The sequence below is a fragment of the Labeo rohita genome, chromosome 23 (genome assembly GCF_022985175.1).
Source record: "Labeo rohita strain BAU-BD-2019 chromosome 23, IGBB_LRoh.1.0, whole genome shotgun sequence".
Lineage (NCBI taxonomy): Eukaryota > Metazoa > Chordata > Actinopteri > Cypriniformes > Cyprinidae > Labeo > Labeo rohita.
This window is the reverse complement of record NC_066891.1, coordinates 7,163,958-7,191,799: the sequence shown is the minus strand read 5'-3', so window position 1 is coordinate 7,191,799 and position 27,842 is coordinate 7,163,958. Positions and strand designations below refer to the sequence as shown.

General features: G+C 33.6%; 1 protein-coding gene across 1 annotated transcript; it reads right to left on the bottom strand.

Moving 5' to 3' along the window:
* Nucleotides 1-16: 16 nt before the first annotated feature.
* On the bottom strand, nt 17-26,019 carry hipk1a (homeodomain interacting protein kinase 1a). The gene is made up of 17 exons (XM_051096747.1): nt 25,752-26,019; nt 23,177-23,913; nt 19,664-20,037; nt 17,666-17,789; nt 17,235-17,354; nt 17,047-17,133; nt 15,366-15,547; nt 15,097-15,258; nt 12,921-13,114; nt 12,679-12,797; nt 10,214-10,354; nt 7,683-7,840; nt 5,713-5,868; nt 5,456-5,614; nt 3,611-3,804; nt 3,240-3,349; nt 17-679 (listed from the first exon to the last, which is right to left on the bottom strand). Exons 2-17 carry the CDS (start codon nt 23,909-23,911, stop codon nt 260-262), a joined length of 3,435 nt encoding a protein of 1,144 aa, XP_050952704.1. The 5' UTR covers nt 23,912-23,913; nt 25,752-26,019; the 3' UTR covers nt 17-259.
* Between the last annotated feature and the right edge of the window lie 1,823 nt (nt 26,020-27,842).

Genomic DNA, 27,842 nt, shown 5'->3' with positions numbered 1-27,842 from the left:
GTTTTAAGGTGATGTCTTTTTCTAGACATCCTGAGGCTTCTCTGCAGGTGATATTTTAAGAAACTGTTAAAAAAACAGCTCAAAGTTTTGTGTTTATGACATGGTTTGAAATGATCCAAAATGCTCCACTGAAATGCTTTAAAGCAAATAAAACACTAAAATAAGCTAAAAGATGCTAGAATGTCATGTCCACGTGAACATCCATGACACAATCCTGGCATTTTCCATATACCTAAGGACACGTTCAGACAGCTGCTCCTCACAGGTACGGGTACTGGTTGAGTTTCCTCTGGCTGAGGGGAAATGCCGCAGACCGCTGGTAGGACGGTGTGGACAGCTGCTGTTGCTGATATGGAGCGGAAGCCTGACACATGACGCCCATGGCACTGTTCTTCTGCAGGAGGCTCAGAGAGGCCGAGTACGGGCCGGCGGTGCGCGTGTGCCGGCCGGAGGAAGAGGAACAGGAGGAAGCGGCCGAATTGTGCAGCTGGTCCACGGCCTGCGACACAGAGGCCAGGGCTGCAGATGCAGGATATGCGTACAGACTGGAGGCAGAGCCGAAGAGAGACGCTTCATGAAGCCTGTAGGAGTGGGAGGGGCCTGTAGGAGGGTAGGTGGGCTGGCGTCTCAGGGATCCGCCCCCTGTACGGTCGTGGGATGACATTATTGATTGCTGCGCCTGTTGAATAAAATACACAGAGTGAATCAAAAGCATTAAGAATCACTTCTCCAAAAAAACAACCTGATGATAAATATTAATAAAAATCAGCACTGTCAAATCGATTAGGTAAGTTTTTGTTTACATAATATATGTGTTTCTGTGTGTACTGTGCATATTTATAAGTATATATAAATACACACACATAAATGTGTATATTTAAGAAAAAAAGCTGTTAAAAAACAACCTGATGATAAATATGAATAAAAATTAGTGCTGTCAAATCGATTAATTGCATCCAAAATGTTTTTGTTTACATTATATATGTGTGTACTGTGTATACTTACAAGTATATATAAATGCACACACATAAATGTATATATTTAAGGGAAAAAAACTTGGTGATAAAAATAAATAAAAACTAGTGCTGTCAAATCAATTAATCATGACTAACTGCATCCAAAATGTTTTTGTTTACATATTATATGTGCATGTGTACTATGAATATTTATAAGCACATATAAATACACACACATAAATGTGTATATTTAAGGAAAAAAAGCTGTTAAAAAACAACCTGATGATAAATATGAATAAAAATTAGTGCTGTCAAATCGATTAATTGCATCCAAAATGTTTTTGTTTACATTATATATGTGTGTACTGTGTATACTTACAAGTATATATAAATGCACACACATAAATGTATATATTTAAGGGAAAAAAACTTGGTGATAAAAATGAATAAAAACTAGTGCTGTCAAATCAATTAATCATGACTAACTGCATCCAAAATGTTTTTGTTTACATATTATATGTGCATGTGTACTATGAATATTTATAAGCACATATAAATACACACACATAAATGTATATATTTAAGAAAAGAAACAACCTGGTGATAAATATAAAAAAAAATAGTGCTGTCAAATCGATTAATCGCGATTAATCGCATCCAAAATAAATGTTTTTGTTTACACAATATGTGTGGGTACTGTGTATATTTATAAGTATATATAAATGCGCACACCTAAATGTATATATTTAAGAAAAAAAACAACCTGGTGATAAATATTAATAAAAATTAGCGCTGTCAAATTGATTAATCACGATTACTCGCATCCAAAATAATTTTTTTTTTTTTACATAATATATGTGTGTACTGTGCATATTTATAAGTATATATATAAGTATATAAGTATATATATATATATATATATATATATAAATACACACACATAAACGTATATATTTAAGGAAAAAACCCAACGATAAATATTAATAAAAACTAGTACTTTCAAATCGATTAATCGTGACTAACTGCATCCAAAATAAATGTTTTTGTTTACATAATATATGTGTGTGTGTGTACTGTGCATATTTATAAGTACATATAAATACAAACACATACATATATATTTTTGAAAAAAAACAACCTAATGATAAATATTAATAAAAATTAGCGCTGTCAAATCGATTGATCGCAACTAACTGCATCTAAAATAAATGTTTGTGTTCACATAATATATGTGTGTACGATGTATATTTATATATTTAAGTATATATAAATGCACACACATAAATGTATATATTTAATATACACAGTACCCACACATATTATGTAAACAAAAACATTTATTTTGGATGCAATTAATTGCGATTAATCGATTTGACAGCACCAACAAAAATACGTTTGCCATGAAATCACCCTTAGAAATGGTACGGCGCACAATTTTCTTTCACGTGATGTTGTGTTTCCTGCTCAAACAGGAAGTTGAGCCAGATACACTACCAGTCAAAAGATGCAATAATAGTTAATTTATGTATTTTATTTTATTTCTAAATTTTTTTCTGTTATGCTCAACAAAGCTGAATTTCTTTGATAAAAAATACAATAAAAACAGTAATAATATAAAATATTATTACAATCTAAAAGAACGGTTTATTTTTTAAATTAAAATATATTTAAAATGTATTCATTCCTGTGAAGTGAAACTGAATTTTTTAGCAGCCATTATTCTAGTCTTCAGTGTCACATGATCCTTAAATGAATATTTTTATTTAGCAAGATTGTATTAAACTGATTAAAAGTGACAGTAAAATTAACAAATTTATTTAGCAATGATTAATTAATCAAATATGACAGTAAAGACATTAAGAAAAAATCAATTTCAAAAATACAATTTCCAATATTTCATGTGAATATTCTTTTTATACAAAAACCCCCAAAAAGTTTTTCACAAAAATATTAATCATATTAATCAAATATTAATATTAAAATATATATATATATATGTGTATATATATATATATATATATTGTTTTTTTTTTTTTTTTTTTTTTTTCAGGATTCTTCAGTGAATAGAAAGTTTAAATAGCATTTATTTGAAATAGAAATCCTTATTTCTAACATTATTATTCTCTCACTTTTTATCAAAAAGTATTAATCAAAAAACATACTGACCCCAAAACCTTTGACTCTACATGACCTCAAAGCTAACAGACACTGACTAAAAACCACAAAACTTTAATTTTTTTTTAAATTCTTTAACAACCATGCGGTCGACCTGTACAGATGTACCTGGCTTAGGTTGAGAGGCTGAGATCTGTTCGATGCCGCTCTCTGATGCCTGTCGCTGGACTGTGCGGCCGTTCCTTTCTTTGATTTTCCAGAAGTATTAGTACTTTGCTCTGGAAATACAGAAAAAAATTCTTAAAGGGTCAAATCTGTACAACCATGACAAAATTATCATATGACTACTTTGTTCTTACTCATTTCACATGTAAAGAAATGAGCCAAACATAACAGAGCTCATTAAAAAGGTACAGTAATAAATATCCTGGTTAATTCTAAAATGGGCATTTAATTGTGATTGGTTTTGGTGTAAGAAGCCTTGTGTATCATGAATGGACATGATTAGATGATTAGGTGTTAAAATGAGTCTGACGGACCTCCTGACGCTACATCCCAGAGCTGCGTTTTCACTGACGGCGTGACCACAGCGAGAGACTTGGAGTGTGTGTTGTTCTCAGTAAAGTTGGGAAGGCATTTGGGGCTGAGAGGAGTGCTGGTGGAGGAGTCTGAGTCCTGGGAGTCATGGACGGTCACACAGCTGATGACGTTTGTACGCTGGTTCACACTACAGCTGCTGTACAAAAGAAGAGAGATCTGAATTCATGCTTTTGAACCAAGTCACTTATGCTCACCAAGGCTGTATTCATTTGATCACAAACACAGGAAAAAGTGTTGTAAAATACTGTCCTTTTTTTTATTCGAATGTATTTTAAAATGTAATTTATTCCTGTGATGCAAAGCTGAATTTTCAGCATCATTAATCCAGTCTTCAGTGTCACATGATCCTTCAAAAATCATTCCAATATGCGGATTCGCTGCTCAAGGAACATTTCTAGTTATTATCAGTGTTGAAAACAGTTTCTTGTTTCAGTTTCAGATTCTTTGATGAATAGAAAGTTCAAAAGAACAGCATTTATTTGAAATGGAAATTTTGTGTAACAATATAAATGTCTTTATTGTTATTTTTGCTCAATTTAATGCTTACCGAATAAAATATTAAATTTTATTAGTTTAATTTTATTGTTATTTACTTATTTAAAATTCTTAATGAACACACATTTTAAAACAGCAGTGTATGTTATGCTTATGTTATATTATCTTGATCCGCACTGGACCATTAAGACATTTTGAATGACTGTTTTTTTATTTTTGGTGCTGGGTTGTTGTACAATATTGAACAATTTCTTTAAGTATGTTTTTTTATGTCAAAGATGTATTATTATTATTATTATTATTATTAATTAATAAATAAATTAAATTTTTCTTACTAAACTAAGAATACCATATTTTCTTTTTGTTCTTTTCTTTTTGCAAAATTTGGAATACATATAAATACTGAATAATACAAAAAAAAACGTCAAAAGGTCAAAAGTTTGTTCATAAAGGCTGCATTTATTTGATTAAAAATACAGAGAAAAACTGTAAAATTGTAAAATATTGTTGCAATATAAAATAACAGTTTTCTATTTGAATGTACTTCAAAATATAATTTATTTCTGTGATGCAAAGCTGAATTTTCAGAATCATTACTTCAGTCTTCAGTGTCACATGATTCTTCAGAAATCCGATATGCTTATTTATTATCAATGTTGTAAAAAGTTGTGCTGCTTAATATTTTTTGGAACCTATGATACCTTTTTCAGGATTCTTTGATGAATAAAAGATTAAAAAGAAAGCATTTATTAAAAATAGAAATCTTGTCTAACAATATAAGTCTTCGCTCTTTTTATCACTTTTTATCAATTTAACACATCCTTTCTAAAAGTATTAATTTCTTTCAAAAAAAGAAAGAAAAAAAATTTACTGACCCCAAACTTTTGAACAGCAGTCTGTTTAATTACAAAAGATTTAATTTTAAATATTCTTTATTTTTCTAAGAATCCCAAAAAAAAAGTATAACAGGTTCCAAAAAAAAAATACTCAGCAACACAACATTCATAATAAATTATCCTATTAGAATGATTTCCGAAGAATCATGTGACACTGAAGACTGCTGTAATGATGCTGAAAATTCAGCTTTGCATCACAGGAATAAATGATATCTTAAAGTATATTAAAATAGAAAACTGTTCTTTTAAATTGTAATAATATTTCACAATATTAGTTTTTTCTGTATTTTTGATTACATAAATGCAGCCTTGATGAGCAGAAGAGACTACTTTAAAAACCATTAAAAATCTTCCTGATCCCAAACTTGTTGGAATGTGAAAGTGATGTTGCACCTTTCAGGAGGAAACTTCCTGTCGTCCTCGTCCTCAGTGTCGCTGTGGATGGTGATGATGCTGACGGCGGGGCTGGGCGTATCAGAGATGATGATGGGCTGGGACGCATCACCACAGCTGTGTGCTACTGAAGAAACCGGCTGCTGGGAGGATGTGGGTCTGTGACATAAAGATAGAAAAATGTTTTTAATTGAGTACACAGTGGCATATTTTGAACGAATTGACTTTGGCATTTTTTGACTCATTAACTGCATTACCGGGCTTTGCTCTCTGCATGTCGACCCTTTGACCTCTTCACTCCACTCTGCTGTGTACGACTGCTGGCTGTCCCTGCGTGGGAGGGCTGTGCGCTCACGTTACGCCCCTGCGCAGAGCCCTGCTGCGTCCCATCGCACTGACCTCCATGTCGACCCCTGGCAGAGTATATTAAATACATGCTGTTTTGAGAATTGTAATTGGTTATTAGATATTTGCAGCTGGCAGAATCCAGTTTTCACTGCAGCAGCATGTTGCTCCACATTACAATCAGCAGCAACAAAGTCACAGTGTCAGTCTGCAATGATTTGCTATTTGCTAACAAGAAATACATTTGGGAACAATGTTCCAGTTCATTACTTTTAAGTTGTTTTCACACTTAATACATTTGCAAAATGCATTTTCATCATCAACACAAGTACAGCCGTAAGCTTTTAACACTGTAATCATGCAAACAATCATATGTGAATCAAGGAAAACGTGCCAAGAACCTGCCGGGTCATATTTCACCAAACTTAAATTTATAATTTTTACTGTATTGTCTCCAAATTACTAAAATAATTGATGTTTTTTTGTCATTTAAATGTGCACAAAAACATAAATATATAATATCTCATTATCTTCTCACCTTACAGTATTGAGAATGATTTTTTTTTCTTAAGAATAATAATGATAATGACAGCAAATTATACAATAATATTAACTTAATAATTTATTTATTTTTAATTACAATTTTTTTTTGTCCTACTTTGAGGTGACATATTTTGTCTCACAGGTTATGTGAAATTCACCTAATACTTCTACTATTACTACTACAAAAAAATATAATAATAATAATAATAATAATAATAATAATAATTAAATCATTTTAATAATTATTACACTAGCACTAGTAATATTTTAGTACTAACTATATATATATATATATATATAGAAAATATATAGAATATAAAGAAAAATAGACCTAATGTATTTGGTTTATTTTTAATTTTAAACAATATTATTATTACAATTTTACTTCTCTTTTGCGCTAAATAATAACAATAATAATAATAATAACAATAATAAAATAGAATATATAGAAAAACAGACCTAATGTATTTTGTTAATTTTATTTTCCTGCTCTTCTGGGCTAAATAATGATAATAATGATGATGATGATGATTATTATTATTATTATAAAAATACACTAACCACAATAATTAAATCATATTAATTATTATAACACTAGTACTAGCAATAATTTTGTAGTACTAATAATATATAATAATAGTAATGATGATGAAGATGATGATAATAATAATAATATATAGAGACTTAATATATTTTGTTTCTTTTTTATTTAATTTAATTTAATTATTATTATAAAAACACTAACCATAATAAATCATATTTATTATAACACTAGTACTAATAATATATATATATACACATATATATATATATATATATATTGATAATAATAACAACAACAATAATAATATATAGAATATATAGAAAAACCAACTTAATGTTGTTTATTTTTAATTTGAAAAAATATTAATATTAATATTTTCACCTCTCTTTTAGGCTAACTTATAATAATAACAAAAACAATAATAATAAGCAATGATTCTAAAAACACAATAACCACAATGATTAAATAATATTAATTATTATAACACTAGTACCAGTAATCGTTTTTGTACTAAGAAATCTTTTTTATAAAATTATATAATTATTTAATTAGAAACAATTATATTATTATTATTCATTTTTTAGTTGATAATAATATTTTTATTCTGAGGTGATATTTTTGACAGGTTTTGTGAGATTCACCTTTAAAGCAAACCCCAGATGCATTCATACTCGAGCACAGCACCACAGTAAGGCTTTAACACAAATCAAACTTGATAGTTGAATAAATCCAAGTTTGCAACAGAACCTAAGGTGTAAAACTGCAAGTGTAAACTGCTGTGGGGGCAATTCTGACCTCCAGCTACTGTTCTGCTGGGCGGTGTTATCCGAGAGCAGAGAGCCCATGGGTGAATCGGACAGCACAGGCTGGCTGGGATTGTGCATGGTCATGCCTGACATCTGCTGCCATGAAGAGGGAATGAGGATCTGCTGCGTCCCTGCTGGCCAGCCCTGCTAAAACACACATACACAATGCCAAATGAACAAAACTATTTTGTAAGAAAATCTAATTCACTCAAATCTAATTTTGCTGCTTTTTGGCAGCTCTATTCATTTGAAGCAACAAGGCCTGTTCATCTTTTGGTCGTGAGCTTTACTGTCCAAAGCAGATGAAATAAATTTTGACTATACAGGTGAAGGCTTTTGTAATAAAACCTTGCTGGGCAGGTATAGTATAAATATGCATTACACACACTCCCATTTTGTCAACAACTGCTTATCATATCACTCCTTTTAGCTCTATTTGCGGTCAATCTTGGTGTAAACTGGCTTTAAAACATTGATGCGCTTTGACTGACAGACACATAATGAGCACATTCAGTGTGGCGACGCTCAGTCTGTCGGCGTTCGATCTCTTCCTGTCATACATAAAAAGTCGACCCTGTCCTACAAGCTCTTAAAATCATGCAGAACTTCATTAAAACAAAACAACACAGTGAGAAAGACAATTTCAATTTTCATTTCAATTATGCTGCTTGACTAATCGTGAATCTTTCATGCTTAAAGGGGAAATGGGAGTCAGAAAATCATGATAGAATTTGAGCAGATCAGCCTTTTATGAACAGAACAACAGATGCAAAATACACAAGAAAACAATAACAACTGCACAGGGAATTTAACTCGAGTGATTACCAAAGCAACGCAAGTGACGAGTTACGGTTGCCAGTCCATTTATCTGCATAGAGAGGAAATGACTGGTTAGCAGTGGAAGGAAAAAAGGAGAATGAGTCAATGGGGAGACATTTGTTGCCACAGGAGTGGGTCTGTGGAAAGAGAAATCATTTGGATTGCATAGAGTCAAGCAGCCATGCTTCGCTGGATAGAGCCCTAGGGCCCAGAAGAGATGCAGCACGAGTCCAAGAGAAAACTGCCTTGTTAAATCATGATTGATAGGTGAAGAAAGAAGAAAACAAAACTAAAACAGCCACTTTCCACCACAAAACTCCTAAAGAAATGAGGGCAAATAGCAAATCACATCAATTTGTTTCATAGCTTCAAATCATAGCTGCCTTCATAACATCCAGAGTAACAGCAACGTGTACAGAATTTACATTAGGAACCTGTGACACTTTCAGCCACAATCTTAGTCTATATATAAACACATATATGTAAAATTTTGAATAAATTATATTTGATTTTTTTTTAAATACACTACCAGTCAAAAGTTTGTGAACCGTAAGATTTGTAAGGTTTTTTTTAAAGAAGTCGCATACGCTCACCAAGCCTGCATTTATTTGATCCAAAGTAGAGCAAAATCAGCAACTATTTTTGCTATTTAAAATAACTCTTTTCCATTTAAATATATTTTAAAATGTAATTTATTCCTGAGATTTCAAAGCTGAATTTTTGGCATCATTAGTTCAGTCACGTGATCCTTCAGAAATCATTCTAATATTCTGATTTGCTGCTCAGCAAACATTTATTATTATTATGTTGAAAACATTTAGAATGTTTTAGGTTTCTTTGATTAATAGAAAGTTCAAAAGAACAGCATTTATCTGAAATAGAAATGTTTTGTAACATTATACATTTCTTTATTATCACTTTTGATCAATGTAAAGCATCTTTGATAAATGTTTCTTGAACAGCAAATCATGTGATACTGAAGACTGGAGTAATGATGCTGAAAATTTAGCTTTGATCACAGGAATAAATTACATTTTAAAATATATTCAAATAGAAAGCAGTTATTTTAAATAGTAAAAGTATTTCACACTATTACTGCTTTTGATGTATTTTGGATCAAATAAATGCAGGCTAGGTGAGCAGAAGAGACCTCTTTAAAAAAATTAATTAATCTTACTGTTCACAAACTTTTGGTTGTGTATATAAATTAATTAATGCTAGTAGTATTATTAAATTAAAACAGCATTTATAAAAATTGCATTATAATTATTTAACAAAAATATTGTTGTTATTAAAATAGTTATATAACAAAAAAAAAAAACTAAAATAATTAATAACTTCCAGTGAGCTAGATGATTCAGAAAGCTCTCTGATTCAGTGAGTCGTTCAGTGAAGGATTCATCCAGCTGATTCAAACTGGTAACCGTTCAGTTTATGAATCTTTTTAAACAGTTTATTAAAAGAAGGGGTTCATAAGATTTATTTGTTGTGAATTACACTACACTGGTCGCATCGTATCGTTTTTGCATGCAGCCCATGAAAACAACTTGATAGAAAAACTGTTACTGTTTGGCACACTATCTTTTTTTATCTCATTCAATTCAGAAGTTTGGCCTAGGAACGCAACATGCAGAGAAGGTGAAAAAAAAATGGGGTAAGAAGAAAAGGAAGTAGGTGTCACACTGCAGGGCGCAGGTTTACCAGCATGGCAGCACTCTGCTCCAGACGCCGAGAGCCCAAGGCCAGCGGCGTCATTCCCGCCACTGGTAGGCGCAGGGAGGCCACGGTCAGCGGCGTGCTGCTGCTCTGGTTGGGGAAGGGATAAAGGGAGGTGTGGAGGAACTGAGGATGGAGGAAAGGGTGGAATGTTACAAAATGCCTGTTGAGCTGACGGAGAAATTTAACTCACCAAAACAGACCAATATCATTTGACAGTAAAGACAGTGACTCACTAGCTGACTCGAAACAACCTGTGAGTGCACGCATACATTACGTGATGAAGTCTAGTAAGTTAGGTTAAATTAGTGCACGTACACATTTAGAGTGCATTCTTTCACTGTATGATTCAGTCTATTAAAATGCATTTAGACTGATCCCAAAATTCAAGATATAGGGGCAGAAAAAGTATATTTATATCATTTCATATAGATAATCAATATTACACGAAGAGTGCCAGTTTTTCACCTCCAAAAATCTGCATGATTACAAATGTGATATTGATTTTATACAACAGTTCAATAAACAATAAGATAATATTAGGAGACTTACGTTTTAGACACCATATTGCCTGTTTTTCCTCTATTTTGCCAACAAAAATTATTCCAAACACACCCACAGCACAGTTTTGCATCTCTGAGCAACATGACAGTGTTTCGTTCCTGAGTGAATCAACTGTTTAAATGATTCGGTTCAATCGCAATGACTCATTTACTTAACAGTGACTTGCTGCCACCTACTGGCATTTTTAATGTTCATTTTTCAAATAATTTCAAATATCAGTATTCAATGTTTTATTTTTAAATTAACATATCAAAACTTTATTTATGCATTTGCAACTGCAGGTTAAATTAATTAATGTCCCTCAGAGCCGCATTAAACATTGTGTAAATACATCTAAATGCTACTTCAGATGGCAGAAGATGAATTTTGTTAAAGGTTTAATACTTTTTAATCTCAAACGCTCATCTTGTCTTGCTCTGCCTGAACTCTATTCTGGCTCAAGACAGATATGTCAGGTATGCCGAAAAACTCCAATCATATTTTCTCCCTCAACTTCAAAAATGATTTCAAAATCATCCTACATCGCTGCAGAAATACCGACCCAGTCTTTGCAAAGTGAACATTCAAAGAACATCAAACACCCTTAACAAAAAAAGGTAAAACAGTGATACAGGACGATTTTGAACATGAGAACACGGACAAAAACAGAGTTCAGAGAGTAAGACAAGACGAGCGTTTGAGATTTAAAAGGATATACACAGTATTATTTTTCTGAAAATAACCGATCGTTTCGCTAGATAAGACCCTTCTTCTTCGGATGGGATTGTTTACAACCGCATTTGGGATCGTTTGAAGCCGCATTTAAACTGCATTTTGAAAGTTAAAACCATAGAAATCCACTATATGGAGAAAAGTGCTGAAATGTTTTCCTCAAAAATCATAATTTCTTCACGACTGAAGAAAGAAAGACATGAACATCTTGAATGACAAGGGGGTGAGTATGTTATATGTAAATCTTTGTTCTGGAAATGCACTTCTCCTTTAATGATTTCATTTGCCTGGTAACAGCCCAAAAATATCTTACTAGTCTAAGTAGAAATTTGACTCAAAAGATGATGCATACTTTTAGAAAAAATGGCTTTGTAAAGGTAAAAATGCCCATAAAATGTAAAAATCAATTTAAACTTATTGGAAAAGATTCATTTGTATCACTGATGTGCACATGCGGCAAAATATCGACTAATTTTTGTTATCAGTAAAATCCCAGAAAATGTCAAGATCATTATTTTTTGTCAATATCGCACACCTCTAGTCCTTACTACCTTTCTGGGCTCTGAATGTTTCAGCTGCGTTGCTGTCTATACAGGATCAGAAAGCTTTCAGATTTCATCAAAAATATCTTAATTTGTGTTCCAAAGACGAATGAAGGTCTTACGGGTTTGGAACAACACTAGGGTGAGTAATTAATGACAGAATTTTTGGGTGAACTATCTCTTTAAAAACATTTAGAAATCTTACCAACCCCAAACTTTTGAATGGTAGTTAATGTAAACAGAAACTGTAACTTTAACTTCAATCAGATTACAGAAATTTTGACGTTTGTAAAAAGCAGCATGCATGTGGTTTAATTATATTTAATGTAAATACCAGCTGATAATGATATTCTTCCTGGAAAGAGTCTGTGTTTACAGTTAATGATACATCCAATCTGAAAATCAGCTAGTGAGATGCAGACTGAAAAGGATTTAAAACAACTTCCTCTTCATCTTCACTGCAATTCTCACTGCACATTAATAAGGAGAAAGGTAATTTAGAATCAAACAAACACACAATCATCAAGCCCAATGTGCTAACAGGTAGGAAATCACACAAACAGAAAAACAAGGATCATATAAAACAGTCTAAGAGGAAAACACATTTAGAAAACACACAAACATAATGCTTACCTGTGTAAGCATGCTGGGCTGAATGTGTAGGGGCTGGGTGGATTGGTTCTGGGGCACTATGGGTACAGAGTTGTCCATTCTCACTGGATATCCACCATGTTTATTGGAGGTCTGCAGCCCTGGTCAATCAAACATAAGCCGTTCAGTTTAAATGCATACAGAAGCAGTATGAGTCTAAGGGAATGGAGGGTAGAATATAGGGAGAAGTGGGTTTGGGTAAGAGGGGCTGGGTACGGGCTCACCCTGGATGGTAGGAGGGCACACAATGAGGGTTTGCTGGAAGGGCTCTGTCTGGGCACACAGCTGAGTAGGGCGAGCCTGCAATGGCACACTCTGCTGAGCCAAGCCTGGTATATTTATAGTGGCCTGCTGGTACAGACCAGGCTGGTAGTTCAGTAAAGGGACGTTGCTGCTAAGAGACAGGGACTGGCCCCCCCGTGGAGGCCATCTGGCAGTTACGGAAAGAGAGGGAGATTCTTAACAACATTGACTAAGCACAGAAATAGCACTAAAGACCTATATATAGCATGCATACTACGCTTGAAAGCAATAGATCATCTATTATTGACAGTTCTGATGTTGTTTAAAGCAGCTCAGCCTCATGCTGTTCCAAAGATCTTTATGCAGAGAATATATATTTTTGACCACATCTGTCAAGCTCAAAAAAAAAAAAAAAAAAAAGAGAGACACAAAACCAAACCCCATATAAGTAGTTAATATGACTTGTAGGGCTCTATGATTTCCGCGATGCAGAAAATGCAGACGGAATTAAAAATAAGTCATAAAAGTCATAAAAACGGAATTTACTGTATAATGCGGAATGTCACAAAATTTGTCAGATTTTGCATGGATACATCACTTCATGAGCATTTACCATTTCTTTTGAGAAAAACTACTGTCGTATTAAATACAAACAGAAACTTAAAGCTCTTCACAGCAACCCGTTCAAAATTTGGTTTAACTTAAAGAAACAATAAGAAATATATTACTTAATGTAATGACACTAGTACTACTACTAATACAATTATTTGAACATCATTCAAGTAATATTTACCAGGAAAATTATTCACCAGAATTTGTTTACCAGAAAAAAATCTAAATACACAACACAGTATTTCTGAAACAATAAATAAATAAATAATTTCTTATAAAATCAATTATTTAGACATACTTTTGATTATAAAAATGGAATTAAATCATTAAAATTGAATCCAGAAAATTTATGTAGAACACAGAATTTGGTCAAATAAATTGTATTTCATAGGGTCTTAAAAATAATTTTTTTGTTAAACTTTTTTAAATTGCTGCTAAATTGAGTAAATTTCATGATTTCAATTAATTAGACATGCTTTTTGATTAATATTTTTTTAATTTCACCATTTAAACAGAGTCTAGAAAAATTAAAACGGGAAAAAACTGAATTCAGAAAAAAATTGAAAATTAAAAAATAAAATACGGAACTTGGGAAAAAATAAAACTGATTTCACAGGGCCCAAGACTTGTATATTATATTCCAGTGTTTTAACTAAAACACTGATTTAAAAAATCATTTTTGGCAATTTAAATAAAATAAAAAAATAAATAAAATACTAGATTAAAAACCTAACTTGAAAAAATTTTATTTGAAATTTCAAATAAATTTTTTAAGAAATTACATTAAAAACAGAAATGTACTTTGGCAATAAACTGAAGTAAAGTTGAAGTATTAAAATTACTAAAACTAAAAAGGTAATAAAATATATTAAAGCTAAATACAAAAAAAAAAAAAAACACATTAAAAACATTTTAACAGTAACAAAAAATACATTATTTTACCTAAAATTACTTAAACTAAAATAAAAAAAGCACTGAAAATATATAAATAAAATCCAATTTAAAATATTGATAAATACTATAACAGCATATACACAATATAAAAATAACACTGCTATATTCCAAGGTATGTCAGGTTGCCTCAAGAACCAATTCATTGAGTCAAGAGAGCTGAATATGAGTCTGATTTGTAAATTAATCTTTTATGCTTTTTTTTAATAAATCAGACTGATCAGGTTTTTAGACTCAACTCAGTGATTGAATAATTCATTTGCAGAATGAATTAACAGCTATTATATACATTCCAAAGGCTTGGAACATAGTGCTTGATTTACAGTTAATACAGATTATATTTGTAGGAGTTTTTCATCATTTTTGGGAGATTTAACAGAAAAAAATCATTCTTGTCTTTCACAGAAATAAATAGCATATGAATTTGCAATGTCATGATTGTAAGAAATGAAAGAACTGTCATTTTTAGATGAACTATCCCTTTAAAACACACTACAGTAGTTTGACATTACTAGTGATATTCAGTCATGTAATTATATCCACTGCAAGCACTGAATTAACAAATGAATTAACTTAATATAATGCATCTGTGCAGTTGCACACACCTGACTGTGCTGATTGAGTTGACTGCTGAAGGTAACGGTGAGATTAGCAGCTGCACTGGGGGTGTTGTGGCTGGCGAACAGGTTCTTGTTGTTGTCGAAGGCGGTACACCTGCGCTTGCAAATCTCCATGTTTTGGAAGCAGGACTTCACACTGCACAACAAGAAAAGGCAGAACTGGTGTTAGCGTACTCAGAGGAGTTCAGGGCTATGACATCTAGCTATACGTAGAGAATCAACAATTTAATCAACAGGGCTTACTGTGAGCTATGTGGGAAGTGAAGCAGGTGAGCCATCGTCACAAACGGGTGGTTGAGGGTCTTGGTGGGCGTGATCCGCTTGTCTGCGTCTAGAGTTAGCATTTTCTTCAGCAGGTCAATGAACTCCCTCCGATCAGCTTTCTCTGCCAAGATGTCTGTGCCCTCTAGGTTAGTCATGTTGACCTGGAGTGTGAGAAAGAACAAATTTGAAGTCCACTTCTAAAACAAAGATTCACATTTAATGTACTCACCCCCTTGTCATTCAAGATGTTCATGTCTTTCTTTCTTCAATCGTAAAGAAATGTATGAGCGTTTGAGATTAAAAAGTATTTAAATTTTTAAATATTAAAAAAAAAAACAAAGACACAATGTGACATATGGATGTATTTAAAAGTCTGTGCTATTTTTAGGTCACTTATCAAAAAAGCATTGTTATATTACAAGCATTGTTATATTATACACTAATCAAAAAAGCAGAGTTATATAAAAAAATGTCCTGGCTCTTCCAATCTTTATAATGGCAGTGAATGGGTGTTGAGATTTTAGGTTTGAGTTTAATAAAGTGCATCCATACATTATAAAAAATACTCCACATGGCTCTGGAGGTTAATAAAGGCCTTTTGAAGTGAATCGATGCATTTGAATAAGAAAAATATGCATGTTTAAAACTTTACAAACTGTAATCTCTAGCTTTAGAGGAATTGGGCTACTTTAACACTATTGCTGTGGGTTGTTTTTCACGTCCGCGGGTTGAAGCGAACCCAGTAACGTGACATTTATCCCCAGGAATGCAAATTTTACCAGGGGAACCACACCAAAAATGTGTTTTTTACCCTGCAGAATGCCATTTTTAACCTCGCAATGCGATTCGACTAGTTTTAGGCTAGTTTTGAGTATCAACTGGTTAATTTGTTGTTAAAACCTGGCAACCCTGCTGCTAACTGTCATAAGCATGTTCACAAAAAAGTGGCGTTTTAGCGAATGACGTAAGACGTAGGTGTATCATAAGCTCCAGTGGGAAGTTGTGAACTCGGAAGCGCAGAGAAAAGAACAAAACAAAACACTGGTCACAAATTAAATGTACAAAATCAGAATTTGTAAAGAAAAATGTTGGAGGATTTTGCTATAATCCAAGAGGAGACTGGTTTTCCTTTGCTGTAAACAAAACTTGGTTCTCACAAAACTAGCATATCCTCACCAGAGCTTACGCTACGTCCTGCGTCATCCGCTGGAATGCCACTCTCTTGTGACTGTGTGTATGACAGTTAGTGGAAGCTAGAGATTATGGTTTATAAAGTTTTAAATATGAATATTTTTCTTACACAAACACATCCATTCGCTGCAGAAAGCCTTTATTAACACCCCGGATCTGTGTGTAGTACATGTTATGATGGTTGGATGCACTTTTTTGGGCTTCAAAATCTCAACACCCATTCACTGCCATTATAAAGCTTGGAAGAGCCAGGACATTTTTTAATATATCTCCAACTGTATTCGTCTGAAAGAAGAAAGTCATATACACCTAGGATGGCTTGAGGGTGAGTAAATCATGGGGTAATTTTCACTATCCCTTTAAATTAACATGTTACAGTCTATTCATTCATTACCTGAAGTCTCTTATTCTACCATTTGTAAAAGTAATTTTTTTTACACATAGCATTTTCTGTACACTGTAGCACTACCTGCATCATGTCGTCCAGGCAGTTGAAAATGTATTTTCGAGCCTCTTTGGACTTTATCCCAAACTCTGCCTCGTGCTCTGCGGGTGTCTAAAAACAGAAATACATCAGTGTGGAAAGCGTTCAATCATGAATTGACCGCTGATGCCTTTGAACATAAAATACACAGCAGCACTTTAAGTGGGACATGCCTTGAGTCTCCAGAGAGGGTAACTGGAGTCTGGGCCTCTGTGGAAGAAACGGCTGGTTTTAGTGCCGGCGCTCAGGAGATACTCCGCTGGCAAACCTTGAGTCTGGGAAATGTACCGAATCTGTAGGGATATACATGAAATGTAGATTATACACCTATTTTTCACAGATGGACAGATGTTTGTAGCCAAGGAGTGTATGCAGAGAAAGATAACTAGCAGCTGTATGAGATTATTTGCTAGTAATAAACTAATATATCATCCAATATTGTCAACTTTAAGATTACCAGCCCTGGCATGACTCCTCATCGGAAGCGTTAGCGACCCCTTGTGTCACTTTCCTAATCTACTGATAGCATTCTCAATTGAATTTTGAATAAAACTAATTGATTCAGCACAGAACTGATTAGGCTTAAGCAAACCTTATTACTGACCTGATCATATTCTGAAGCTCCTGGATACAAAGGCCAGCCCAGAAACAGTTCAGCAATGACACAACCCAGAGACCACATGTCAATGGCCTCACAGAACGGAAGGCCCAGAATGATCTCAGGAGCTCTGCGCCACCACAGACAAATCACAAATTAATTAATAAATTAGCTTCATTTCATAGCCAGATTTACTTAGGGATATGATGTACAGTAAACAAATTCTTTAAATATTTAAAAACAAGATGTACAAAATATTATGATTTTAAATACTCAATTTGACTTGAACCAAATGTTAAGTTTTTAAAAGTCTATGGCATTAAATTAAGGGTTGCCAAATATTCATATTTTAATACAAAACTGCTTCACTGCTTAAAGAATTTTTAAAAGAATATCACCATTTTAAAGACACTTTTAGTTACATTTATACCACCTATTTTTTTTCACTTCTAGTCCCACAGAAAATATCAAAATTATATAAGGTGTATATTATTGGCAGAATGACAAGTAGAGACATACATATGATATGGTAAAGGTAAATATAATTTTTACAGATGAAGGATGATTTTCAATTTGTATTTCTCAACAATTTTATTACAAGGTATTTCTTGTAATAGTGACTATGTCTCACAATTATGACTATTTCTCATAAAAGCTACTGAATGTCTCACAATTGCAATTAATTTTTTATAGCGGTTGTACATCTCACACATGACTATTTCTCGTGATAGCGATTAATGATTTACAATTGTGATTATATCTCGTAATAGCGATTCAATGTTTTACAATTGCGACTATATCTCATAATAGCAACTGAATGTTTCACAATTGTGATTATGTCTCGTAATAGTGATTGAATGTTTCACAAATGCCTCTATTTCTTATAATAGTGACTGTATGTTTCACAGTTGTGACAATATCTCATAATAGCAATTAAATGTTTCACAGTTGTGACTATTTCTCGTAAAAGTAACTGCATGTTTCACATGTGACCATATTTCATAACAGCAATTGAATGTTTCACAATTGTGACTATTTCTTGTAATAATGACTATGTCTCAATTGCAACTATTTCTCATAATAGTGACTGTTTGTCTCACAACTGACTATTTCTTGTAATAGCAATTCAATGTTTCACAATTGCGATTGTTTCTCACAATAGTGACTGTATGTTTTACAATTGTGACTACTTCTTGTATGTCTCACAATTGCAATTACTTTTTAATAACGATTGTATATCCCACACATGCAACAACTTCACATAAAAGCGACTGAATGTTTCACAATTGTGACTTTCTCATAATAGTGATTGAATGTTTAACAATTGTGACTACTTATAATAGTGATTGAATGTTTCACAATTGTAACTATTTCTTATAACAGTTACTGCATGTCTCACAAATATGATTATTTTTGTAACAGTGATTTTATGCCTCACTATTGCGAAGTTGTATATCTCACAACTGCAACTATTTCTTGTAATAGTGATTGTATATTTCACACGTGACTATTTCTCGAAATAGCGACTGTAAGTCTCACAATTGAGATTATTTCTCGTTATAGCAATTTTATGTCTCACAATTGTGAAACTGTATATCTCACAAATGCAATTAATTCTCGTAATAGTGATTGTACATCTCCAACATGGGACTATTTCTCGTAATAATGATCATAGATTCCACACATGCCAATAATATGAGAAATGAACAGCTAATTATGCATAATTACAATGAGTGATGCTGGATGCAATGTAAAACATCCACATAAAACCCTAAAACTAATTTTCTGTCAAATACATATAATAGATTTTATACATATAATAGTATCATATCAATGTCCATTTATTTCAATTCATGTATGTAACATTAAAATAATTCTTTTTAATTTGCTTTCATTTGTTCAGCATTCATGCATTCTTATAATTCTTAGTAAAATTCAACTTGGATGCACCAAGTTGCTTTAGATTCGAAACGCACAAATGTAAATGTACAAACTATCCCTTACCGGTAGTATCTAGACTGCAGGTAGGTTGAGCACACCGCTTTCGAGACATGACTCGCTGAACCGAAGTCGATGACTTTGACTCTGTAGGGCTGTCTGATGGGGTCCACCAGCATGATGTTCTCAGGCTTCAGATCAGCATGGATGAGACCCAGACTCTTCAGCTTCATCAGCGCCGTGGCAACCTGCTGCAGGACGGGCCGGATACACTTGAGGAGCAGTGGGCTGAACTTGCTGTGCTTGAGGAAGTCGTAGAGGTTCTGCTCCAGCATCTCAAACACCAGACATGTGTGGTTCTTGTGCTGGAAGCACTCGTAAGAGCGCACAAAGTTGAACTCATCTGCATTCTCTGTGCTCAGACGGCTGAGGATGCTCACCTTTAATGGGACAGGATTAAGTTCAAAACATTTTGACAAACTTGTATCAAGCACATGATTGATGATTAATTGCAAACTTATGCAATAGATGAATAACATTTATCATTGCATCAGTCCGATATTAATTATCAAAGGTATCTTCTATGGAAGTCTGTGTCCACCTCAGAGCAAAAACTGTATTTCCTGTATGTGTTTTTATTTAATGCACATCTTATAATTGCAACTTAGCATCTCACAAATGCAATTTTATATCTCATAATTGTAACTATTTTTCGCAATTGCAACTGTAAATCTTACAATTGTGACTATTTCTTGTATTAGTGATTGTAATGTATATCTCACCATTTCGAATATTTGTCGCAACAGCGATTGCAAATCTCACAATTGTGATTATTTCTCACAACAGCGATTGAATGTTTCACAGTTGTGACTATTTCTCTTAATAGTGACTATATGTTTCACAACTGTGACTATATCTCATAATAGCAATTGAATGTCTCACAATTGTGACTATATCTCGTAATAGTGATTGAATGTACACAATTGCGACTATTTTTCATAAGTGACTGTATGTCTCAGAATTGTGACTATTTTTCGCAATAGTGACTGTATCTCTCATAATGTGACTATTCCTCGTAAAAGTGACTGAATGTCTCACAATTGTGAGTATTTCTCATAATAGCGATAGAATGTTTTACAATTGTGACTATTTCTCGTAATAATGACCATATGACTCACAATTGTGACTATTCCTCCTAATAGCGATTGAATGTCTCACAATTACGACTATTTCTTGTAATAGTGACTGTATGGGTCTGTCTATGCCTGGTCACGTCATGCGCTTTCTCTGATCTGATAGCTATTTGATCATGAAAAGACCAGGTGTAAATGCCCTCCGAAATGTTTTCGAAGCATTTAAATCTGATCGCTCAAACCACTTCAGAAGGGTCAGGGCCACATTCCAGATGAAACAGGACAAGTGTAAATGCATCTGGTTTTTGAAACCACGTGCAAATTTTTGCCCTCCCAAAATATTAAAATATTAAATGTGTGAGAGTGACTTGCTATATGGCATTTTATAGTCAGATATGACAGCGCTAATGCGACAAGTATCGCCGTGGATGAGTATCTGAGTATCTCTTCAGCAAGCCAAACCGCAAACTGCCACAACTGAAACTGAAAGTAAATCGCAGAGGCTCAACACACAATCTTCATTAAAAGTAGTGAAACTAACCTATCTTTCCACTGCTGATGACTTGCTCTCTCCTGTTGTGCTTTTTGATCTTGAAATTAGCTGATGATGAATAAAACAGCATAAAATGCAGCTGCATATCTGTTGCTTTCGTTGACATAAACGCTCATTTGTATACAGCATGGGAACTGAAGACCGAATTTATATCCGTTTTGCGAAAACACATTTATGTGGCCAACTTGGTGTAAATGGAAACGTTTTAACGAATCAGACAGATATCCGATCAGAAAAAATGTATGAAGTAACCAGGTGTAAATAGACCATATGTCTCATAACTGTGACTATTTCTTGTAAAAGTGACTGCATGTCTCACAATTTCTTGTATTGAATGTTTTCCAACTGACTATTTCTTGCTGTAGTGACTGTATGTTTCACAATTGTGACAATATCTTGTAATAGTGATTAAATGTTTTACAATTTCTAGTATTAGTGACTGTATGTCTCACAATTATGACTACTTCTCGTAGTAGCGATCAAATGTTTCACAATTCCGAGTACTTCTTGCAATAGTGATTGAATGTTTCACAACTTTGACAATATCTCATAATAGTGATTAAATGTCTCACAATTGTGACTATTTCTCATAATAACAACTGAATGTTTCACAAGTGCAACTATTTCTTATATTTATATTTGTGTCTCACAATTGTGACTATTTCTTGTAGTAGCGATTAAAAGTTTTACTGTTGTGACTATTTCTCGTAATAGTGACTTTATGTCTCACAGTTGTGACTATTTCTTGTAATAGTGACTGCATGTCTCATAATTGTGAGTATTTCTCGTAATAGCAATTGAATGTCTCACAACTGTGACTATTTCTCGTAATAATGACCGCATGATTCACAATTGTGACTATTTCTCATAATAGTGACTGTATGGGTCTGTTTACACCTGGTCTTGGTGCAACTGGAAACGTTTTAACAAATCGGACAGATATCCAATCAGAGAAAACGTATGAAGTAACCAGATGTAAATAGGCCAGATGTCTCATAACTGTGACTATTTCGCGTAATAACAATAGAATGTTTCACAACTGCGACTATTTCTTGTAATAGTGACTGTATGTTTCACAACTTTGACAATATCTCATAATAGTGATTAAATGTCTCACAATTTTGACGATTTCTCGTAATAATCATTGAATATTTCACAACTGCAACTACTTGTATTTGTGACTATGTCTCACAATTGTGACTATTTCTTGTAGTAGCGATAAAATGTTTTACAGTTTTGACTTTCTCGTAATAGACACTGTATGTCTCGCAGTTGTAACTATTTCTTGTAATAGTGACTGCATGTCTCACAATTATGACTATTTCTCGTAATAGTGATTGAATGTTTCGCAATTTTTACTATTTCTTGTAATAATGACCGTATGACTCACAATTGTGACTTTTTCTCATAATAGCGATTGAAAATATCAAAATTGTGACTATTTCTCATAATAGTGACTGTATGGGCCTGTTTACACCTGGTCTTGGTGTAAATGGAAATGTTTTAACAAATCAGATAGATTTCCGATCAGAGAAACGTATGAAGTGACCAGGTGTAAAGAGACCATATGTCTCATAATTGTGACTGTATATCTCACTAACTGCTATTTGTGACTTCATACCTCACAATTGTGACTATTTCTCTTAATTGCACCTGTATATCTCATACCTGTTGACAGTTTCGCGTAATTGCGACGGTATATATTTTTTATAAAACTGTACGTGCTTGTTGATACTGCAAATGTGTATCTCACAATTATGACTAATTCTCGCAATTGCAGTTTTATATCTCTTATTTATTTCTTGATTTACACTTAGGACACAAAGGAGATTCAGTCATTTACAGCACTAAAATGCAATGATTGGAAAAGTTTGATACTGATTAACTGCTCACCTCTATTTGGCCCTGGCGGGCATAGGACGGATGATTCTTGAGAATCTTAATGGCCACAATCTCATTAGTTCCACGCTTCCAGCATTTGGCGACCTGTCCGAATGTTCCCCGGCCGAGGAACTCCAGTACCTCGTAGCTGTTGGAGACAGAGCAGAGGATCTCATGCTGCACCAGCTGGTAGTCGCCCTCACTGTGGGAGTTGCTGCTCTTGGTGGTGGACGTGGAATGAGCGATGGACTGAGCCGTGGCATTGCCTCCACCTCCAGCCACACGGTTGGGGAGCACAGGAGCCGAGAGCTCCTCCAAAATCTGCACGCTGTCACTGCTGTCCACCTCCTCGCTCTTCCGCTTCAAACTGCCCTGTTTCTGATATCCCTCACATGTCAGAGAGGAGGAGCCCGCATCTTTTCCACGCTGACTGGATGTAGATGACGACGAGGAGGATGATGAAGGCTCCGGGACGCTGCCGGTGCTGTCTGCGGCACGTACCACTGTCTGTTCCCGCGAGCCTCCAGAAGGAGGAAAGACCAGGTTGGAGGAGTTATAATTGGAGTTGAATCCAGATGTGGAGGGGGAGGAGCCATTTGGCTGGTTCGGGCTGTGCTGGTAGTAGCTGTTCTCACCTGATTGGCTGCTCACGTTCCATGCATGGTTTTCCAACTTCAGTTTCTTGGAGCGGGAAAGGCCACTGGAGGACACGGAGGGAGAGGAAAACGCCTGCATTTGTGAGGACATGCCTAGAAAAGATAAAGTGCAAAATTATTTAGAAAATAATTTCTGACATTTTCTTTTGCATTTTGTTTTTCATTCTATTAGTATTTTATATTTATAAAATATTTTTTGTACCTGGCTTGCACCTGGCTTTTACAAAATATTATGAATTTTTGAGAACAAATATAAATATGCTTTCTAAGGATTACTTCATTTGATTGAACAAAATGACAAGACGACAAAACAAAACAGCTTATACATGTTGGTTATGCTACAATGCCTTTGAGTTTTTCAAATATTAATACTTTAAACAAAACTTCTTTATGGCTCAACAAATGATAATATTATGGCATTATAATGTAACCAACTTTTGTCATTTGTTTTTTCAAGATTTATTTTTTAATGAGACATTTTCCATCTACATTTATACCAACTAGATATTTTTTCACTTTCAGTTCTTGAAAAAATATCAAAATGACTTTTAATTCAGAAATTAAAATGTTTATCACAGAAGAGATGCATTCAAGTCATTGTCTGTATGTCTGCAAATGTCATTTTTTAAATAATTTTAATTTTATACAAGAATTTCCATGCACAACTTAATCATTATTTTCAAAAAAAGTTAGATTATTAATATTATTATTATTATTATTGCCAAATATCATGAATTTTTGAGAACAAACAATTGAGCTTTCTTATGTCATTTCATTTGTTCAAGAATTTTTCAAGAATTTTATCTTTTAATGAGAGATTTTTCATCTACATTTATACGAACTGAATATTTTTTTTCACTTCTAGTTCTTGACAAAAATATCAAAATGACTTTTAATTCAGAATTTAAAATATGTTTATCACAGAAGAGATGCATTAAAGTCATTGTCTCTATGTCTGCAAATGTATTTTTTTAATAATTTTAATTTTACACAAGAATTTCCATCTTAATCATTATAAAATAAATTATAATTTTATGCAATTATAATGTAATCAACTTCTGTTGTTTGTTTTTTCAAGAATTTTATCTTTTAATTAGACATTTTTCATCTGCATTTTTACCAGCTGGATATTTTTTTCACTTTTAGTTCTTCAAAAAATATTGAAATGACTTCTAATTCAGAACTTAGAAGAGTCATTGTTTATATGGCTAAAATTTTAATTTTAGATTTTATTTTATAAAATAATTTCCATGCACAACTTAATCATTATTTTCTTTTATTTTTTATAGTTATTATTATTTTATTATATATTATTATTATTACAATTATTGAGAGAAAGCTTTTTTAGGGTAACTCCATTTGACTTGAACAAAACATTAAGTTTAGGTTTTTCACTGATAGTCGGTGATTTTCAAATAATATTAACTTATTAAAGAACATTTTTTCACTTTTAGCCCCCCAAAAAATGACTTTTAATTCACACTAATGAATTAAAAACGTGTTTATCATTAAAGATGTGTATTTAAGTCATTTGTATTTCTGAATACCTTAACAAAAAAAGACAAAGCCTATAACAAAACAAACGTCCGTTGCCATAGCAACCGCTCCAGCTAGGTGATCCAGGGTGGTTGCTATAGAAATGGCTGTAGCCAGTTAATTGGGATGGGTTGTCATGGCAACGATTGCTACTGTGTGATAAAAAAGAGGTGTGGCGGCGACAAATGTGTCACAAACAAACTATTCAACTTTCATTGTGACAGTCAAACGTGCACTAACATGTACTAACCTAACCAGCCAACACACACCGAGACTGTCGCGTCAAACACTTCGCTGGCTGCGGAAAAACACCAAGACGTGCTGTACGCATGCAACACGCATCATAAAACCTCACATGAGCTGTCACCGTGCAGTGTAACATGTTTACAGCTCACCTGCTGTTTATGTGGAATTCCTCAGCTTGACACTTGTTCCTCATCTCTCCTATTAGGCCTCATTGTTTTCTCTTTTTTATAGAAAAGTCCCTCCGTAAAACGTCGCTTTATTCGAGCCGACGAGCTTCCGGGTGTCTAAAAATGTTAGACACAGTCCAACGCGATATCAGCACCATCGTTAAACATTAATATTCTGCAAGGACAGCGCACAGAATTGTGACTGAGACCTGGAGAGGAATGTAGGGCATTAAACGGGCTCCATTTCCGGAGTGTGAGATCGAGCGCTGATTGGCTGGACGCGTGTCACGTGGTGCATAAATCAGCGAGCCTGACTTGTTAGTCATGAAGCTGCGGCACAGTTTGTTTTTCAGATGCATTAAAGCGCTTTTTCGTTCAATTTCCATTCAAGAGTGATATGAGCAATAACTCTGAATGCGTTTAATCAGTATTTGTATGTGCCTGAAAGTTTTAGGGAGTTTTTATGAACATTTTGTACCTTTTGAGGAACTTGGGAATGTTTAAGCGCTGGTGAATAACATGTCTATAATGTATACTGTAGCTAAGGCATGAGTTTAAAGGGATAGGTCACTCAAAAACTACAATTCTGTCATTAATTACTCACCATCTTGTCGTTGCAAACACGTAAGGCCTTCGTTCATCTTCCGAACACAAATTAAGGTATTCTTGATGAAATTTGAGAGCTTCCTGAGCCTGAATAGACAGCAGTGTATTGACCACGTTCAAGGGCCAGAAAGGTAGTAAGGACATCCTTAAAATAATCCTTGTGACATCAGTGGTTTCAACCTAATCTTAGGATTCTCAAGAATACATTTGGTGTGCAAAAAAAGCAAAAATAACAAATTATTCACAATTTCTTCTCTTCCACGCATTCACAAGAGTACCACGACGCATGCGTACTGACATGCATACATAGTAGTATTCTTGTGAATGGCAGCGGATATTGACACGGAGGAGAAGAAATTGTTAGTATCATTATTTTTTGTTTTCTTTGCACACACAAAGTATTTTTGTAGCTTCATAAAATTAAGGTTGAACCACTGATGTCACATGGACTATTTTAATGATGTCCTTACTACCTGTCTGGGCCTTGAATGTGTCAGTTGCATTGCTGTCTATGCAGGGTCAGAACAGAAAGCTCTTGGATTTCATCAAAAATATCTTAAATTGTGTTTAAAAGATGAACAAAGGTCTTACAGGTTTCTAACAACATTTATACCACCTAGACATTTTTTTTTACACTTTTTCTCACTTTTAAAACTTCAAAAAATATCAAAATGACTTATCACAGAAAAGATGCATTGTTTGTATGGCTGAAATTTTAATGTTTTTTTTAAAATAAATTTTACAAAACAATTTCCATGTACAACTTAATCATTATTTTCTTTTATTTTTAATATTATTATTATTACTTTTTGAGAACCAATATAAAAGCTTTCTTAGAGTACTTGAACAAAACATTTAGGTTTTTCAATGATAATACATCAGTTATGAAAAATCCTGCTGAAAAAAAAAATCTAATTTTAATGGTTTAACCAGTACAACCATTATAAACAAAATTTGCAATGGTTTTACTTGTTTTAATGGAAGCCGTAATGGACCATGTGTGTTTCTACTGGTAATTGGTCATCTTCTATTGGTGGCTTGTTAAAGGAGAAGTCCACTCCAAAACAAAGATTTACATATAATGTACTCAACCCCTTGTCATCCAAGATGTTCATGTCTTTCTTTCTTCAGTCATAAAGAAATTGTTTTTTGAGGAAAACATTTCAGCATTTTTCTCCAAATAATGGACTGATATGGTGCCCCGATTTTGAACTTCCAAAATGCAGTTTAAATGCGGCTTCAAACGATCCCAAATGCGGTTGCAAACAATCCCAGCCGAAGAAGAAGGGTCTTATCTAGCGAAACGATCAGTTATTTTTATTTAAAAAATACAATTTAAATACTTTTTAATCTCAAACGCTCATCTTGCCTTTCTCTCCCTGAACTCTGTGTATTCTGACTCAAGACAGTTAGGGTATGTCGAAAAACTCCAATCGTATTATCTCCTTCAAGTTCAAAAATAATTTC

Excerpts from the sequence above, each read along its gene's own strand:
- hipk1a (XM_051096747.1), bottom strand. The coding sequence starts at position 23,911 with ATGTCCTCACAAATGCAGGCGTTTTCCTCTCCCTCCGTGTCCTCCAGT. Across the intron at positions 15,259-15,365 it reads CACTTCCCACATAGCTCACA|TGTGAAGTCCTGCTTCCAAA; the intron begins GTAAGCCCTGTT and ends CTTGTTGTGCAG. Across the intron at positions 3,805-5,455 it reads AGGAAGTTTCCTCCTGAAAG|CTGTAGTGTGAACCAGCGTA; the intron begins GTGCAACATCAC and ends TTTGTACAGCAG.